Source organism: Ceratotherium simum, chromosome 20 (assembly GCF_057802395.1).
Source record: "Ceratotherium simum simum isolate JZ-2026a chromosome 20, ASM5780239v1, whole genome shotgun sequence".
In the NCBI taxonomy this organism is placed as follows: domain Eukaryota; kingdom Metazoa; phylum Chordata; class Mammalia; order Perissodactyla; family Rhinocerotidae; genus Ceratotherium; species Ceratotherium simum.
In genome coordinates this window covers 51,380,138-51,400,470 of record NC_141919.1, presented here as the reverse complement: position 1 = coordinate 51,400,470, position 20,333 = coordinate 51,380,138, and the positions used below count along the sequence as shown (strand labels likewise).

General features: G+C 36.3%; 1 protein-coding gene across 1 annotated transcript in view; it reads left to right on the top strand.

Moving 5' to 3' along the window:
- Positions 1-9,253, top strand: part of LOC101405757 (serine/threonine-protein kinase MRCK alpha-like) — a 47,017-nt gene extending 37,764 nt beyond the window's left edge. Inside the window, exons 12-17 of the mRNA XM_087444229.1 lie at positions 102-318; positions 1,448-1,510; positions 3,864-4,460; positions 5,909-6,006; positions 7,137-7,221; positions 9,123-9,253. Coding sequence (XP_087300355.1) covers positions 102-318; positions 1,448-1,510; positions 3,864-4,460; positions 5,909-6,006; positions 7,137-7,221; positions 9,123-9,253 — 1,191 coding nt within the window. The remainder of the gene's footprint in view (positions 1-101; positions 319-1,447; positions 1,511-3,863; positions 4,461-5,908; positions 6,007-7,136; positions 7,222-9,122) is intronic.
- The last annotated feature ends 11,080 nt before the right edge of the window (positions 9,254-20,333 follow it).

Here is a 20,333-nt window from a genome sequence, read left to right as displayed (position 1 = left end):
AGGTGTCATTTGTCAACGGTGAGTTTAATGAAAAATGCTCAACAGGCTGGCATAAGCGTGTCTGCTTTCTTATAACCTAGATATTCCTTAAATCGTTCTAGGTCACAGCTTCCCAGCTCTCAGCACCTAGTAATAGATATTCAATCCCAATATTAGCAGATAGCGAGAATGAGAAGAGTGAGTGGATGAGAGTGCTGAGTGAATTGCACAAGTTACTGGGAAAACGTCATTCCAGAGACCGCACAGTCTACGTTCTGAAAGAGGCTTATGACAGCAGTCTACCCCTGATCAAAACCACCCAGACAGCTGTAATCATAGGTATGGATTTACAGCTTTATCCCACTAGGTTCATACCCCTCACCACAATCCCCAAATCGAAATGTGAAAATCTTAACTAGATTCACAACTCATTTGTCAGCAAACCTACTGAATGAGACTATTGCGGAGTCCTTCCCTCCCCAACCCCTGGTATGACTACTTATAGGATTCTCTGCAAAAATATTAATATATTTGATTACATGATGGTTCCCCAGGCCCTGCATAATAAGGTGTTTCTTTAATACACAGTAATACCTTTATCAAGTCTGAAAAATTCAGAGTTCCCAAATACATCTGGCCCCAAGGGTGTCACATGAGGGATGTGGCCCTGTGCAGGTAGGTGGACTACCTACCTTGGGAGCAGAGATTGTCTTTCAAATCTGTATTCCCAACACCCAACACTTAATAAATAAATGAAAAATAAGTGAATCAATGAATGAATTGCTAAGATCAATATTCAAACTTTTGTCAGTAAACAAGAATACATGTTTCCCAAAGGTCATTACTTTTGCATTAGATGGGGGTGACAATAAGAGCCACTTAGTTATTTACTGCTGTGTAACATGGAGCTAGTTATTAAATTTCTTTGAGCATTAATGTGCTCATGAGTTAAACACAGATAATTCCCATTTTTCAGTTATGAAGAGGATTAAATGAGCCAATTATGTACAGTTTTGTGCTTTGCATTTAAGGTCTTCACTCAATAAGTGCTATCGGTGCACTTTGAGTTTTAGTTCTTGCTAAAACTATCTCCCCCACAAAGCCAAGATCACTGACAAATTAAATTATAAAATTTTTTCATTCATGAATCACTTACTTATAGCAAATTTGAAAGTATATCATTACTTGAATATCAAACTTTCTTCAAGTATTTATAACCATTACTTTATAATGATCTTCCTATTAAGAAAAGTCATGTTTTATTATGTTTTCTTCTGTAATTTGAAAGAAGAATAGTGCAAATTAATTATTCTTATGTTTCTTTTCATTTTGATATATGCTAAATATGTATTTAATTTGCCTTTTAAACTTTTTCAATATTGATACATTTGTCCAGTTAATCCTATTAGCTTTACTTAATGTTCACAAAAACAACTCCTTGATATTTTTATTTATGTGTCAAATATAGATCATAAAAGAATCGCTCTGGGAAATGAAGAAGGGTTATTTGTTGTGCACGTTACCATGGATGGTAAGGAGAGTCTTTTCTGTTTTGGAATAACTTCAAACTCTAAGGATAATAATATGGATTTGTTCTCTTTTTTTCTGTAAAAGAAATCTTCCACGCCTGATTTGATGTGTTTTCAAGTCAAATGATGACTTTTCTAATTTCCAGAAATCCATAATCCCTTAGAGTCTAAGTATCTTCACAGGTGATTTTACCTAATAGGACCACTGTAAGAACTTAGCTTACCATCTTCAAGTTGGTGCATGAAAGAAAACACAGTTCTTGGTTCCCCTCCCCTCCACTATTACATTGGCACCACCAAGAATAACAACATAAAATTGGATATTTCCCGGATAAGAGTGCCGAGTTCTTTGTTTTTGCTCTCACGGTTTTTGAGGGAGAAATGGGGGACTAGATGAAATGCAGAGGAGCCATTCTAATATAGTTGTCCTCTTGAATGTCTTGCACCCTAATGATAGATTAGATAAAGGAGAACCTGCATCTGAAGGACATTAGCTATGCCTCCCCTGCAGTGTGGGTGACTCAGTCCTGGTGAGGAGGCCCATGAAAGGTGCACCAGGTGTCCATTACAAGGGCAGGGACTTGGTAGGTCTCTTTTTGTTTGGTGCTGTACCCCACACACTTAGAACAGCACCTGGCACGTAATAGTCACTCAAAAACTATTTGTGTAATAAAGGAATCAATTTAGTGCCAGAAAAAAAGGACATTTTTCTTCCCCTAAAGAAGTAGTGTGTTTCCATTTGTCAGACATTGGGAGGTGTTTCCTCACTGCCTAGAATCTCAAGGCTAAGTTTAGTGCTTTATTATGCTAATTTTGTTAAGGTAATTATATCATCTCTGGAAAAATTACTTTTTTTTACCTGCATGATTTTTTATCTCTTATCCTTCTCTTTTTATCCTTTTTTATCCTTCTGAAACCTACCCTGTGAGTTTATGTCTGTGATTTTATTAGAATCTGACTTAAATTCGTAGGAGTAATGATTTGGAGAGAGTTTAAAAAGAAGAAAACATTCTTCTGCATAGCAAAGGAAACCATCAAAAAATGAAACGGCAACCTACTGAATAGGAGAACATACTTGCAAATCATGTATCTGATAACGAATTATTATCCAAAATATATAAACAACTCATACAACTCAGTAGCAAAAAGAACAAACAATCCAATTAAAAAATGGGAGGAGGATCTGAATAGATGTTTTTATAAAGAAGACATACAGATGGCCAACAGGTACATGAAAAGGTGTTCAACATCACTAATCATCAGAGAAATACAAATCAAAACCACAATGAGATATTGTGGCTGTTAGAATAGCTATTATCAAAAAGACAAGAAATAATAAGTGTTGGTGAGGATGTGGAGAAAAGGGAACCCTTGTGCACTGTTGGTGGGAATGTAAATTGGTGCAGCCACTATGGAAAACAATATGGAGGTTCCTCAAAAAATTAAAAATAGAACTACCATATGATCTAGCAATTCTACTTCATGGTATTTATCAGAAGGAAACAAAAACATTAACTTGAAAAGATATATGCACCACCATGTTCATTGCAGCATTATTTACAATAGCCAAAATATGGAAACATCCACTGATGGATGAATGGATAAAGAAGATATGATATACATATTCCATCACACACAATGGAATATTATTCAGCAATAAAAATGAAGGAAATCTTGCCATTTGCAACAACATGGATGGTCCTTTAGGGCATTCTGCTAAGGGAAATATGTCAGAGAAAGGCAAATACCATATAATCTCACTTATATGTGGAATCCCAAAAAAAAAAAAAGAAAAAGCTCATAGACACAGAGAATAGATTGGTGGTTGCCAGTGGGGGGAGGTTGGAGGGTGCGTGAAATGGGTGAAGGGGGTCAAAAGGTACAATCTTCCAGTCATAAAATAAATAAGTCATGGGGATGTAATGTACAGCATGGCAACTATAGTTAATAGCACTGTATTGCATACATAAAAGTTGCTAAGGGAGTAGATCTTAAAAGTTCTCATCACAAGAAAAAAAGGTTTATAACTATGTATGGTGATGATGTTAACTAGACTTACTGCGGTGGTCATTTATACAAATATTGAATCATTATGTTGTATACTTGAAACTAATATAATGTTATATGTCACTTATCCCTCAATAAAAATAAATTAGAAAACATTGCTAATTTGAAGATAACTTGCCATTTTATTTGTAGAAAAATTACTCAAGTTAATGACATTAAGATTTATCAGGTCATTTTTATTGGGACCTTTCTTAATTGCTTTTGGGTAAAATTGGGAGAACAGTTGAAATAAATAAATAGAAATTATTTTGAATTTGCAATGACTTACAATTATGTTTATTTGTGCAGAAATTATTCGAGTTGGTGACATGAAGAAGATTCATCAGATTGAGCTTATCCCTCATGGCCAGATGGTTGCAGTGATCTCAGGGCGAAGTCACCAAGTGCAACTGTTTCCTATGTCAGCTTTCGATGGACGAAAGACTGATGTTCACAAGCTGGCAGAAACCAAAGGGTGCCAGACCATGACTTCTGGAACAGTGTGCCAAGGGGCCCATACATGCCTCTGCGTAGCTAGGAAAAGCCATGTCTTCTGTTATGAGCTGTTTCAGAGCAAGAAAATTTCTCACAGAAAATTTAAAGAGCTCCAAATCCCAACCAATGTCCAGTGGATGGCTATCTTCAGCGAACAGCTTTGTGTAGGATTCCAGTCAGGATTCCTGAGATACCCCTTGAGGAGAGAAGGAATCCCATACAGGATGCTCCACACACATGACCCTACACTGTCATTTATTGTACATCAACCGGTGGATGCTCTCTGTGCAATTGAGATCTCCAGTATTGAATATCTGTTATGTTTTAAGAGCATTGGAATTTACACTGACAGCAGGGGCCTCAGATCCAGGCCAGTTGAACTGATGTGGCCAGCAACTCCAACTTTTTGCCGTAAGGCTATCTTACAATTTGTTCCCTTTCCGTATCTTTCCCGCCTTTTTATTACAACTCTATATTTCCTGCCTTTTTATTACAACTCTATATACTATGTCCAAATATTGTTAATGACAGGTTTTATTTTTTAAAACATCACTGAAGATTTTTCCTAATTTGTCTTTTTAAGTAGAATAGCCCTAATTAAGTTATATCTAAGTAATACATTTGAAATAACTTAGCCTTTAATTTTTACTAGATTCACAGGATAATTTACCTTGAATATATTCTTTTTTTTTTTTTTCTTTTTTGGTGAGGAAGATCAGCCCTGAGCTAACATCCATGCTAATCCTCCTCTTTTTGCTGAGGAAGACCAGCTCTGAGCTAACATCTATTGCCAATCCTCCTCGTTTTTTTTTTTTTCCCCCAACGCCCCAGTGGATAGTTGTATGTCATAGTTGCACATCCTTCTAGTTGCTGTATGTGGGACACGGCCTCAGCATGGCCGGAGAAGCGGTTCGTCGGTGCGCGCCCGGGATCCAAACCCCGGGCCGCCAGTAGCGGAGCGCGTGCACTTAACTGCTAAGCCACGGGGCCGGCCCCTAAAACTCTTACTAGCTGGAAGTTTTTAATGCTTTCTTCATTAATTTCACTCTCCACATATACTTTTCTAACCTTATATTATACTCTTGTGAGCTGAACTAGTTTAGGAGTCACAGATTTTGAAATGTTATGAAGTTACTTAATAAAGTTGCTGTTGGATGAGAGTGTTAGACAGCTTTTTGCCAGACTTTTACTATATGTGTTGCACTCTATAATTTGACCCACGTGCATCACTTATTTATTGTTTTTACTTAAACCCTGTCCATTTAAAAAAATATTTTGAGGCAGCTACTATATGATAATAAAAATATTACAATAGGATTCCCTTAGGTTTCCAATCTGATGTTTCTTAAAAAAAATGTATTTGGGCTTAGCAGATATAATTAACCATGAATACTGTATGATCTCATTTCTCTAACATTTTTGAAGTGACAAAATTTTAGAAATGGAGGACAGATTACTGATATTCAGGGGCTAGGGAAGGAGGGGGAGGCTGGAAGGTGGGGTTGGGATTATAAAAGCGCACCCTGAGGGATCCTGTAGTGTTGGAACTATTCTGTATCTTAACTGTGGTGGTGGATACATGAACCCACACAGCTGATAAAATTGTACAGACCTTCACACACACAAGAGTGCTAGCAAAACTGGGGAAATCTGCCTAAGATGGGTAGGTCAACTCTATCAATGTCAGTATCTTAGTTTTGAAAAATGCTACTTTGGGGAAAACTGGGCAGAGGGTACAAAAGATCTTTCTGTATTATTTCTAACAACTGCATGTGAATCTATAATTATCCTAATAAAAATTCCAATTAAAAAATGAATAATGAAGACACACTTGCTGTCACCTCCTGCCCTTCTCCCAGGTTACAATGCCCCATATCTCTCAGTGTACAGTGAAAATGCAGTGGACATCTTTGACGTGAACTCCATGGAATGGATCCAGACTGTCCCCCTCAAGAAGGTGATCTGACATTGAGATGATGTGACTAATGAATTACTGGCTGAAAATGGAAACACGAATATTCAATTGTGCATTTACTGTAATTGCTAATGTGTACTTGCTAATTTGGAGGCTTAACTAAGAGTAAAAAAAAAAACCAAACTGGTTAATTTTATTACTGGAATAGGAGCTATTTTGTGATATTTAGTTGCATTCTATAAAGTAGAATTGTCATGATATAAATAAATGTACTATTTATTTATATAAATGATATGATATAGTTATTTATTTATGTCATACAGTATAGATGTTACTTCCCATATTCAATTTGGTTACTTTTATTTATTACTAATTTTCACTTAGTATAATTTTGCTTCCAGTGAAGGAAAATTTTACAGGCTAAAAAAAAAAAGAAAATGTAACCAAAGTTGTGTTTAAGATTCTCAATGAGGATTTCACAGATTCTCAGTAAAATAAAAACTTTGTATCTCTACTACAAATAATTTAAAACATAGATAAAACTATAAAAGTAAAAAACTGCCATTTTGTTAAGAGAAGACCACTGAAGATTTAAGAATAATTAAGTTTTGGGATATGTAAAGTATATATAGCATGAGCCATCAAAAAGGAGTTTATGTAGGAAAAGGATGAAAGGAGTAGTCACAATTACATGTGAGATTTTGCCCTACTTTAAACAATATCGGCAGTGGGCACAGCTTCTGTAAAGACCACCCTACTACATAAAACATTAAAATACACTTTTCCAGCATTCAAAATGTGAACCAGTTACATTTACTGTTAGATAAAATGAATTCACAAGCAGATGAGTCTTCTCAGGGTAATATTTTAATTACTAATGGCTTTTAAAAGTTAATTTAAAAATTAAATATATTTCTACGTAAGTTAGTAATTTCAGATTTTTTTAACCTATGATATTCATGTTTCTGAAATTTTACTGATATAAATTTCTAACACCATCCATTCCCTTTGATATTTTTCTAGTTTTTTGGGGGGGGAGACTGTAGCATTTTGAGGGGGGAGTTTAAATAGAATATCTTAATAATTAATGCTTTATATATAAGCAAATAGCCTTATAACTTAATTTTTAAAAGTATTTGTTGAAATGGTAATCTTGCTTTTTATTATTTTAGGTTCGACCCTTGAATAGTGAAGGATCCCTAAATATTATACTTTTGGAGACAATTAGATTAATATATTTCAAAAATAAGATGACAAGTAAGAAATGACTTCTTTTTAGTAGAACTACTTCTAAGAAACCATGTCTCTAGCTGACTGCCCAAGGTCACAGAGTTAGTGAATAGAGAGGATCTGACCTTGACATCTGCCTTCTTTACTCACAGTGGCTCGATGCACTCATGGCAAAAAGTAGTTCTCCTTCATCCTTGCATAGCTGTATAGATAAAAACATTTCCTTCTGGCACACTCCAGTTATTTTTCGGCAGGACTGATCTAGGCATGGTAGGGCACAAGCAGCTGTAAGCACAAATCACCATTTATAAGGCTCACTGTGAAAACGCATTCCCTTCCCAATAGGCTGTGGGTCTAGAAGTGTACCAGGCTGCACTGCGAGCACTGAAAGCAGAATGTAGCCCACCCCCACAGCCTTACTTCAACTTCTCTCACCTACATTTTTAGACTCTAGCAGATTAGGAGTATGAAAAAAGCCACATGGATTCACATCTTTCTTTCTTATTTTATTAAGGGGATGGAATACCTAGTGTAGCTGAGCATTAGTTTGCTAGGGCTGCCATAACAAAGTACCACACCTGGAGGCCGGAAGTCCGAGATGAAGGTGTCAGCAGGGTTTTTTCCTTTTGAGGGCTGTGCGAGAACCTGTTCCAGGCTTGCTCCTAAATTCTGGCAATTTGCCAGCAATCTGTGAGTTCCTTGGCTTCTAGACAAACCACCCCTGATTTCTGCCTTCATCATCACATGGCATTCTTCCTGTGTGCATGTTTCTGTCCAAATTCCCCCCACCTTTTTTTTTTTTTTTTTGTGAGGAGATCATCCCTGTGCTAACATCTGCCAATCCTCCTCTTTTTCTGCTGAGGAAGACCGGCCCTGGGCTAACATCCATGCCCATCTTCCTCTACTTTATATGGGATGCCGCCACAGCACGGCTTGCCAAGCAGTGCGTCGGTGCACGCCAGGGATCCGAACTGGGAACCCGGGCCGCCGCAGCTGAGCGCGTGCACTTAACCACTTGCGCCACCGGGCCGGCCCCCCAAATTTCCACTTTTTATAAGGACACATTCATATTGGATTAGGGCCCACCCCAACGACCTCATCTTAACTTGGTCATCTGCAAAGATCCTATTTCCAAATAAGGTCACATTCACAGGTACTGGGGCTTAGGACTTCAGCATCTTTTGGGGAGGACACAATTTAACCCATAACAAGCTGTCTTGTTTTCTTTTTGGAGTCTAAGACAGTTTTGAGAGTTTCTGGGTGACAGTTCTGTTTACTTCTAGATATTAAGAACTAAAACAGAGTGGGCCCCGCACTCTTGAAGGTCCCACTAAAGAAAAGTTGCCTCCTCCCCTAAAATCAGAAGGGGCAGTGAGGAGAGACTGACTCTTACCTGCTGGAGGGGAGTTGGGACCACCTCACCCCACCCCTGCCCTCCTCCTCTTGCTGTGGGCCTCAGACATGCTCTGCTCTGTTACAATAATCGTAATTGTTTTCATTTACAGAAAGACTTGCCCTTAATGCTTTACCCTGTAGCATAACAGAATATTTTAATGCCCTTAAGCCACAAAAATCTGGCAGGAGAAAACTGGTAGCATAGGAACGAAAGGGCAAATCAAAGAGCACAGACACCAAGGCAATTACTCTCTCCCTCCAGTGAAATGATGTCTTCTAGGTACAACTCACAATAGGTTTATTTTTAAGTATTGCTTAAATTGAACATTAAATTCTGTTCATTAATGCTCTGTTTATATTCTTGATAAATTTGCCATATTCACTTTTAACTTTTACAAATCAGAGCAGTATGATATTTGTGCAGTTCATTAACAACTGTGAGATTAATGTAAGAAAACGTGAGATTACTGGATGGGAGGCATTTTAAGAGTTTAAAGAATGCCATAGTTTTGTTTGTTTTAAAATACATATAGATGGAGATGAACTGGTATTTCCTGAACCATCAGATGATCGTCAGAAGCAAATGGTCCGACACCTCAACAGCAAGCGGCATTATTCCTTTAGAGTTCCCAAGGGGAAAGGGCTGCCGCCGAAGAGGCTGTGACCACCAAACCCTCACGTAGGGGCTGGAAGGACCACTCAAGGATCACGTGATATTTGATGTAATTTGAAAGAAAAAGAAATAAATCTCTGAAACTCAGGCAGAGAGATCTGGTCACAGTAGTGTTAAGTTTATTTCTCTGTGCAACTTCAAAGAAAACTTGTACGTGGTAAGTATGCACGCAGTGTCGATTCGTTTCTCTGTGAATGTGGCATAACTGAACTTGGGTATGTAAGCCTCCACATAACGCAAATACAGAACAAACACACCATAATGTGTGTCCTATAATCATTTTGTGAACGAATACACAGTACTGTGCACGCATGTGGATTGCTTCCTCTCTGACTCTGGACGTGCCTTCCTTTGATTTTAAGATAATTTTTGTTAAGGAGTCATTACTTGGTGGTAATTTCTTTAACTAAATAGGCAGAAAACTAGGCCAATCATCTTTGGATGACAAATACAAACCTTTCTAAAGTAGTGCAAATTCTTTGAGAAGAGCCACAATTATATGAAAAATACATACTAGGGCAGAGCTTCTTTGATGTCTGTGGCTGTGAAGGGCAATGCGATTTCTACCAAAAACTTTAAGATACTTAATTTAAAAAAGTCTGTGAGGAACTGAATAACTGAATATTCTCTCCATTCACCAAATTTGTAATTGGACATATTCTATCACCAATACAATTTTGTCTTTGTCTTTTAAAGTTGATTGCAGCAGCACATTTGCTAATTAATATCTAAAGTAATCCTTTTCAATAAAGTAATAACTTCCAGAGTGAAGCTGAGGTTTTCTAATTTCAGGCATGAGAATTCATGAAGTGTTTCTCTAAGCTGATTGTCTTCTGTTCTTTCGCTTTTCCATCCTCAAAGAACCGGAGCTGGAGACAGCAGCCCTGCCTGAGACTCACCTGTTCTTATGCCCGAGGACTGAAAAATGCCCTTGTTTCCACGCACGTATTTTATGTCGAGGTATTTCTATGAGCATAATAACTAGTTCACTTGCTTTTACATTTTTTCTATAAAAAATTCCTGTTTTTATCTTAATAAAAATACTAATAGCTTAAATCTGTTTAATGTCTTATCTGTCAGAAAGTATTTTATTTTGAGAGATTTCTGTGAAAGGGACAGACAATTGAGATTTTATTTTAATAGTAAACTCATGGTTATGTCTTAAATTAATAATAATAACAAATGAAGTAATAACAAAATCTCTTAATTTTGAGTCTTATTCTTTTGGGGTGGGGATATTCAATTAAGAAGAATTTCCATGAAATCCTCCACCCATTAAAGTGGTTTTTCTGTTTTTCCCCACCAACTGGGACTTAATATGTGCATTTGATAATGCTAATGTTAGGGATTTCCGACCACATTAAAACTCCTGTATATCTGGGTTGGAGGTTTTGTAGAGAGATTTCTGTAGACAGGCAGGGAGGGTAAAAAACTTCTTTACCTCTTCACAGCAAAGAAGGAAGTGAGGTGGTGTGGGGTGTGAGGAGGGAGGGAGGGCACTAGGAAATCGGTCTTCTCTGGAGCCCCTGCTCCCTGAGACACCCTCCACCCCCTCGAATACCTTTCTGGCTGGTTTCACTGCTCTTTCCCTGGTGAGGCAGGGATGCAGCACACAGCGTTAGCACCACCTGGGTAACTTAGTGATTGTCTAGGGCAGTGGTTCTCAAAGTGTGGTCCTCTGAGCAGCAGCATAAGCATCACCTGGGAATGCATTCGAAATGCAAATCAGAAATGGGAGGTGGCAGCAATCTGTGTTTTCACAAGCTCCCCAGGACATTGTGATGCAGGTTCCAGTCTGTGAACCACCAATCTAGGGTAACGGAGATTTTAGTGTGATATCAGCCTTTCTAGTAATTTAGGCCTTAATTTAGGGCAGACATTCTCAATTGGGTGTGATTTTGCCCCTTGGGGGAGAGGGGTGCTACTGGCATCTAGAGGGCAGAGGCCAGGGGTGCTGCACAGGACAGGGTCCCCAACAACAAGGAATCAAAGAATTCTCTAACCCAACATGTCAATATTGACAAGGTTGAGAAACTGATCCAGAGTGATATGAGCCTATGATAATTCATTTAGGCTTTATCAGGTCTTATGTAGGGTGAATTAGGTCTTATTTAGGATAACATAGCCTTATCTAGTATGACATAGTTCTTCTATGACATCTAGCTGCATGTCAATAGTTTATTTCTGTTTACTGCTGAGTAGTATTTTACTGTATGGAATTATCAAAATTTGTTTTTCTGTTTATCTATTGAGGAAATTTGCGTTGTTTCCAGTTTGGGGCGATTATGAATAAAGACGCTATAAACATCTGTGTACAAGGATTTATGTAGATATATATTTCCATTTCTCTTAACTTATATCCCAGAATACGACTGTAGGTCATATGTTAAGTATATGTTTATACTCAAGAAAGTATGTACATGAGAAACTTCCAAATGACTTGCCCCAAAAGTTCTACCAATTTACATTCCCACCACGAATTTCTACCACTTAATACACACACTTGCCAACAGTTGGTATTTCCTGCTTTTGTTTTTTAATATTAGGTATTTTAATGGGTATATAGTGGTATTTCATGACTTTAATTTACATTTCCAGAGAAGTAATGATGCTGAGAGTCTCTTCATGTGCTTATTGGTCTTTCTTCATCTTTTTATTTGTGAAATATCTGTTCAAATCTTTTGCATAGTTTTTAAAAATTGAAATTGTATCGATAATTATAGATTCACACGCAGTTGTAAGAAGTAATACAACAGATCCCTTGAACACTTTGCCCAGTTTTCCCCCAATGGTAACATTTTTCTAAACTATAGTATAATATCATAAGCACGGTACTGACATGGATACAACTGACAGTTTGAATTTCAAATATCCCCCATTTCACTTGTACTCAGGTGTGTGTGTATTAAGTTCTATACAATTTTATCACGTGCGTAGGTTCGTGTATCCACTATCAGTCAAGATGCTGAAGAGTTTCATTTATCACAAGGATCTCTTTTATATCATACCCATCTCTCTCTTACCTCTTCTCCCTCCAAACCTTGTCCCTAACCCCTGAAAAACAATAATCTGTCCTCCGTTTCTAGAATTTTGTCATTTCAAAAATGTTTGTGAGTGTGTGTCCCTATTTACTTATCTTCTTTAGGAACTGGCGTTTTTCCCTCCACATAATTCCCAGGAGATTCATCCAAGTTGTTGCATTATCAACGGTTCATTTCCTCCATCAAAACCACTCTCTTGATTACTGCAGCTATATAGTAAGCCTTAATGTCAGGTACAGTAAGTCCTCCCACTGTATTCCTTTTAGTCAAGATTATTTTAGCTATCTAGGGCCTGTGCCTTCCACATACATTTTAGAGTAAGCTTGTTTGTATCTACAAATACCTTGCTGGAAACTGCATTAAATCTATAGATTAATTTGTGAAGAATTAACATATTAATATGTTGACTTTCCCATCCATGAACATGGTATGTCTCTCCATTTCTTTTGTGATTTTCAGCATTCGGTTCCTGTATATATATTTCTAGGTTTGTACTTAAATATTTCATTTTCTTTAGAGCAATTGTATGTGGTATTATGTTTTAAATTTTTGGTTCTGCTTGTTTATTGTTAACATATATAAATGTGATTGTTGTTTTGGGCTTTCTTGACTTATTTATACCTTTAGTTATTTTCAAGCACAGAATGTAACTTCATAATCTGATGCCAGTTCCTAGAAGTTGTCATTTGTTCTTTTTTTAAACAAAAATTGTGGTAAAATGCACATAACATAAAATTTACCATGTTAACCACATTTAAGTGTACAGTTCAGTAGTGTAATTATATTCACATTATTGTGCAGTGATTATTGTGTATTGATCTTGTATCCTGCAATCTTTCTGAACTTACTTATTAGTTATAAGAGAAATTTTTTTGGTAGATTCTTTGGGGTTTTCTCAGTAGACAATCATGTGATCTGCAAATGTTTTCTTTTCCAATTTGTATGCCTTTGTTTCTTTTTCTTGCCTTATTGAAGCGGCTAGTACTCCCAGTACCATGGAAAATAATAGTGAATGAGAATGGCTAGCCCTGGCCCTTCTCATTTGATCAGGGGAGGAATAAGCCTGACTGGGTGCCTTTGGCTGCCAGTTCTGGGGCCAGGAAACACAGAGTTTAGGTAGCCTTCCCCTGCTGGGTGAGGCAGATGGAAGTCACCATGCTTCTGTGCTGTTCTTCTAGTCCTGGGGTCTCAAAACAGCTTGCCTTCTTCTTCCCACTGTTTAGAATTCTCTTTTGGTTGTCTTTTGCACCATTTCAAGAGTTTATAGTTGTACTTAGTTGGCAGAGGCAGGGAAGACTGTACCTATGACATCTTGTTCAGATCAGAAGTCTTTTTACCAGTTTTTAATTGGGTTGACTACTGAGAATAATTTCATTCAGCCTGTGGCTTGTCTTATTATATATCCTTAAGAGTGACTCTTGGAGAGAAGTTTTACATTTTGATGAAGTCCAATATATCATTTTTAAATGGTTCTTGCTTTTGGTGACTTATCCCAGAAATCTTTGCCTTCCCAAAATTGCAAAAGTTTTATTCTAGACATTTTAGAATTTTAGTTTTTACATTTAAGTTTATGATTCATTTTGAGTTAAACTTTGCGTATGGTGAGAAAAGATGATATTCATTTTTTTTCCCACTCAAAGATACAGTTGTAAAGACTATCATTTTCCCTTCTGAATTACTTGGATCTATTATTTCTCATTATTATGATCCATTGAGCTATTTCTATCCTTTATAGTAAGTCTTGAGATTAGCTTATGTAACTTTCATCCTTTTTCAAAATTGTTTTGGCTATTCTAGGTCCTTTGCATTTCCACATAAACTTCAGCATTCCCCATTCAATTTCTACAAAACAAAAACAAAAACAAAAAACATCTCCTTTGACATGGTTAAGGAGAACAGATTAGTGGTTACCAGAGGGGAAGAGGGTGGAGGGGAGGGCAAAAGGGGTAAAGGGGCATATATGTATGGTGACAGATAAAAACTAGACTATGGGGGGTGAGGACAATGCAGTCTATACAGAAACTGATATATAATAATGTACACCTGAAATTACACAATGTTATAAACCAGTATGACCTCAATAAAATACTTAAAAAAAAACAAACCTGGTTTGTAGTGCTTTGAATAGATTATATTCAATTACAGATTAATTTGTGGGAATTCTTGACAATATTGAGTCTTCCACTCCATTGAACATGGTCTCTCTCTCCATTTAGGTCTTCTTTAATTTCTGTTATCAGTATTTTGTAATTTTCACTGTAGATGTATTCCACATATTTGCTTATCTCTAAGTATTTCATGATTTTTCATGCTATTGTTAATGGTATTGTGGTTTTTAAATTTTATTTTCATATTGTTCATTCCTAGTGTATAGAAATAAAATTGATTTTTGTATATTGATCTTGTGTCCTACTCCCTTGATAACTTTACTTACTAGTTCCAGCAGTTTTTTCTCCCTAGATTCCTTAGAATTTTCTATTTCTATGACCATTTTGTCTGCAAAAGATATTTCTTCCTTTACAATCTGTAAACCTTTCATTTCTTTGTTTTGCTTTGTTGCACTGTCTTGGGCTTCTAATAAAATATTAAATAGAAGGAATGAAAGTCCTGTCCTGGATTGTAGGGGAAAGAATTAAGGCTAAGAATTGAGTATGATATTACCTGTAGATATTCATGAGCACCCTTTATCAGAATGAGGAAGTTTCTTTCTATTCTTAGTTTGCTAGGAGGTTTTTACCACAAATGGGTGTTGAATTTGTCAAATGCTTGCTCTGTATTTTTTGAGATGATCATAGTATTTTGTCCTTTCCTCTAAAATGGGGAATTAGAATTGACTCATTTTCAAGCCTAGCATTTCTTGGACAAAATCTTCCTTATCATGCTCTTTTATCAGTTTTATATATTGCTAGTTTCAAATTGCTAATATTTTGTTAATTTTTGCTTCTATTTTCATGACAGATATTGGTTGTACTTTTCTTCTTTTGTAATATCTTCATTTATGGAGTCATGATACTGTTGGTCTTGTAAAATGATTTGGTAAATGTTCCCTCTTCTCCAATTTTCTGAAAGAGATTGTATAAGATTGGTATTTTTTTTCCCTTAAATGCTTGATAGAACTTAACAGTTAAGCCTTCTAGGCCTGAAGCTTTATTTACGAGAAAAATTTAAATGACAAAGTTAATCTTTTAAATATATATACGGCTATCCAAGTAGTCTATTTCTTCTTGTTAGTGCTGACAACTGTGTGTTTGACTTGTTCATTTGATCTAAGTTGTTTATTAGCAAAAGTCTTTCAAAATATGCAATTATTACTCTTTTAATGTTTGTAGGATATATAGTGACGCTCCTTCTTTCATTCCTGATATTCTCTTTTCTTTCTTAATGTGCCTAGCTAGAGGTTCATAAATTTTACCGATATTTTCAAAGATCCAGTTTTTGATTTCATTGATTTTCTGTATTGCTTTCCCTCCCTATTTCATTAGTTTCAGCTCTTTATTATTGTTTTTCTTCTACTCAGTTTGTATTTATTTTGCTTTTCTTTTTCTACTTATTTTTTCTTTTCTAATATAAGTATTTAAACCTATAGTTTTTTGTTCTAAGCACTGTTTTAGCTGCGTCCCACAATTCTGATATGTTGTGCTCTCATAATTCAGTTTCAAAATAATTTAGGATTTTCCCTTTCTTTGACTTATGGGTTATTTAGAAGAGTATTTAATTGCCATATATTCTGGGATTTCTCTGATATCTTTCTGTTATAGATGTTTTTCTTCACCTTGTGGTCAGAGAACATATTATGTATGATTTAAATTCTTTTTTTTTTTAAAGATTTTATTTATTTTTCCCCCAAAAGCCCCAGTAGATAGTTGTATGTCATAGCTTCACAACCTTCTAGTTGCTGTATGTGGGATGCGGCCTCAGCATGGCCGGAGAAGCGGTGCGTTGGTGCACGCCCGGGATCCGAACCCGGGCTGCCAGCAGCGGAGCGTGCACACTTAACCGCTAAGCCACGGGGCTGGCCCTGATTTAAATTCTTTAAAATTTGTTGAGACTGGTTTTATGCCCAGAATATAGTTTATCTGCATATTGCATATAGTTTATCTGCAAATTGCAGAACTTCCTTCCTTTTTAAGGCTGGATAATAGTCCACTGTATGTACATACCACATTTTGTTTATCCATTCATCTGTTGATGGACACTTGAGATGCTTCCACGTTTTAGCTATAGTGGATAATGCTGCTAAGACCACAGGTGTACAAATATTTCTTTGAGACCCTGCTTTCAATTATTCTGGGCATATACCCAGAAGTGGAATTGCCAGATCACATGGTAATTCTATTTTTAATTTTTTGAGGAACAACCATATTGTTTTCCAAAGCAGCTGTGCCATTTTTACATTCCCACCAAGAATGCAGAAGGGTTCCAATTCTCCACAACCTCACCAACACCTGTTGTTTTCTCTTTTTTTTTTGATAGTAGCCATCCTAATGGGTGTGAGGTGGTATCTCATTGTAGTTTTGATTTGCATTCCTCTAATGATTAGTTATGTTGAGCATCTTTTCGTGTGCTTATTGGTCATTTGTATATCTTCTTTGAAGAAATGTCTATTCAAGTTCTTTGCCCATTTTTGAATTGGGTTTTTTATTTTTTTGTTGTTGAGCTTTAGGAGTTCTCTATATATTCTGGATGTTAATCCATAATGAGATATATGATTTGCAAATATTTTCTCCCATTTTATGGGTTGCCTTTCTACTCTGTGGATAGTGTTTTTTGATGCACAAAAGTTTTTTAATTTTCATAAATCTAATTTGTCTATTTTTTTCTTTTGTTACCTGTGTGTTTGGTGTCATATCTAAGAAATCATTGCCAAATCCAATGTCATGAAGCTTTTGTCTTATGTTTGTTTTCTTCTATGACTTTTATAGTTTTAGGTCTTCCATTTAGGCCATCGATCCATTTTGAGTTAGGTAAGAGTCCGACTTCATTCTTTTGCATGTGGATATCCAGTTTTCCCAGTACCATTTGTTAAAAGGACTGTTATTTTCCCATTGAAGTATCTTAGCACACTTGTCAAAAATCATTTGACCATGTATGTGCAGTTTTATTTCTGGGCTTGTTATTCCATTCCATTGGTCTATATGTCTTTACGCAGTACATACTGTTTTGATTACTGTAGCTTTGTGGTAAGTTCTGAAACAACGAAGAGTGAGTATTCCAGTTTTGTTCTTCTTTTTCAGGAATGTTTTGGCTATTTGGGGTCCCTTGAGATTCCATATGAATTTTAGGATGAGTCTTTTTTTTTTTTTTTTTTTTTTTGTGAGGAGGACTAGCCCTGAGCTAACATCTGATGCCAATCCTCTCCTTTTTTTCTTGAGGAAGAGTGGCCCTGAGCTAACATTCGTGCCCGTCTTCCTCTACTTTTATATGGCACGTCACCACAGCATGGCTTACCAAGCAGTGCGTCGGTGCGCACCCGGGATCCGAACCTGTGAACCCCAGGCCGCCAAAGCGGAACACATGCACTTAACTGCTTGTGCCACCAGGCCAGCCCCCAGGATGAGTCTTTTTACTTCTGCAAAATATGACATTGGAATTTTGTTAAGGATTGCATTCAATCTGTAGACTGCTTTGGGCTGTACTGACATCTTAACAATATTAAGTCTTCCAATCCGTGATCATGGGATGTCTTTCCATTTATTTATATCTTCTTTAATTTCTTTCAGCAACACTTTGTAGTTTTCATCGTACAAGTGTTTCATCTCCTTGGTTAAATTAATTCCTAAATATTTTGTTCTTTTTGATGCTATTATAAATGGAATTGTTTTTGTAATTTCCTTGTCAGATTGTACACTGTTCATGTTTAGAAATGCAACTGATTTTTGTTTGTTGACTTTGTATCCTGCCAGTTTGCTGAATTCATTTATTAGGTCTACTAGCTTTTTTGTGGCGTCTTTATGGTTTTCCACATATAAGATCATATCATCTGCAAACATAGATAATTTTACTTCTTCCTTTCCAATTTGGATGCTTCTTATTTCTTTTTCTTGTCCAATTTCTCTGGGTAGAACTTCCAGTACTATGTTGAATAGAAGTAGTGAAAGCAGGCATCCTTGCCTTGTTTCTAATCTTAGAGGAAAAACTTTCAGCCTTTCACCATTGAATATGATGTTTGCTGTGTGTTTTTCATATATGGTCTTTATTGTGCTGAGATAGTTTCCTTCTATTTCTAGTTTGCTGAGTGTTTTTATTACGAAATGGTGCTGAATTTTTGTCAAATGCTTTTACTGCATCAACTGAGATGATCATGTGTTTTTTTCCCTTCATTTTGCTGATGTGGCCCACTACATTGATGGATTTTCATATGTTGAATCATCCTTGCATTCCAGGAATAAATCCCACTAAGTCATGGTATATAGTTCTTTTAACATGCTGCTGAATTCTGTTTTCTGGTATTTTGTTGACGATTTTTGCATCAATGTTCACTAGGGATATTGGTCTGTAGTTTTCTTGTAGTGTCTTTGTCTGGCTTTGGTATCAGTGTTATACTGGCCTCATAGAATGAGTTAGAAAGTGTTCCTTCCTCTTCAATTTTTGGGAAAAGTTTGAGAAAGATTGGTATTAGTTCTTCAAATGTTTGGAAGAATTCACCACTGAAGCTGTTAGGTCCAAGGCTTTTCTTTGTTGTGAGATTTTTGATTACTGATTCAATCTCCTTACTAGTTATAGGTCTATTCAGGTTTTCTATTTCTTCATGATTTAGTCTTGGTGGGTTTTGTGTTTCTAGGAATTTGTCCACTTTCATTTAGGTTATCTAATTTTTTAGCTTACAATTGTTCGTAGTATTCTCTTATAACCTTTTTTATTTTTGTAAATTTGGTAATAATGTCCCCACTTTCATTTCTGATTTTAGTAATTTGAGTCTTCTTTTTTTTCTTAATCTAGCTAAACTTTCATCAATTTTGTTGACCTTTTCAAAGAACCAACTTTTGGTTTCATTGATTTTTTTTCTATTTTTCTGTATTCTATTTCATTATCTCTGCTTTAATCTTTATTATTGCCTTCCTTCTGCTAGTTTGGGGTTTAGTTTGTTCTTCTTTTTCTAGTTCCTTAAGTCGCAAAATTAGGTTGTTGATTTCAAATCTTCTTCCCCCCAAAACCCCAGTAGATAGTTGTATGTCACAGCTGCACTTCCTTCTAGTTGCTGTATGTGGGACGTGGCCTCAGCATGGCCGGACAAGCGGTGCGTCGGTGCGCGCCCGGGATGCGAACCCGGGCCACCAGTAGCAGAGCACGCGCACTTAACCGCTAAGCCATGTGGCCAGCCCTCAAATCTTTCTTGTTTTTTTTTAATGAAAATATTTATACCTGTAAATGTCCCAATTAGCACTTCTTTCATTGCATCTCATGAGTTTTGGTATGATATGTTGTTGTTTTCATTCATCTCTAAGTGTTTTCTGATTTCTCTTGTGATTTCTTCTTTGATTCATTGGTTGTTTAAAAGGCTTTTCTTTTTTTAATTTCCACAATTTCGTGAATTTTCCAGTTTTCTTTATTATTTATTTCTAACTTCATCCCTCTGTGATCAGGGAAGATACCTTCTATGATAGCAATCTTTTTAAATATTTGAATATTGAGACTTAATTTATGGCCTAACATATGTTCCATCCTAGAAAATACCCCAGGTGAACTTGAGAAGAATGTGTATGCTGGTGTGTTGGGTGGAGTGTCCTGCCTATGTCTGTTAGATCTAGTTGATTTATTATGTTGTTTAAGTACTCTATTTCCTTACTTATCTTCTGCCTGACCATTCTATCCACTTTCGTGAGTGAGGTATTGAAGTCTCCCACTATTATTTTAGAACTCTCTATTTCTCCCTTCAATTCTGTCAGTTTTGGCTTCATATATTTTGATACTCTGTCATTAGGTGTGTAAATGTCTATAATTGTTATATCTTCTTGCTATGTTGGACCTTTTATTAATATGTCATTCTTTGTCTCCCTTAAACTTCTTTGATTTAAACTCTATTTTGGGGG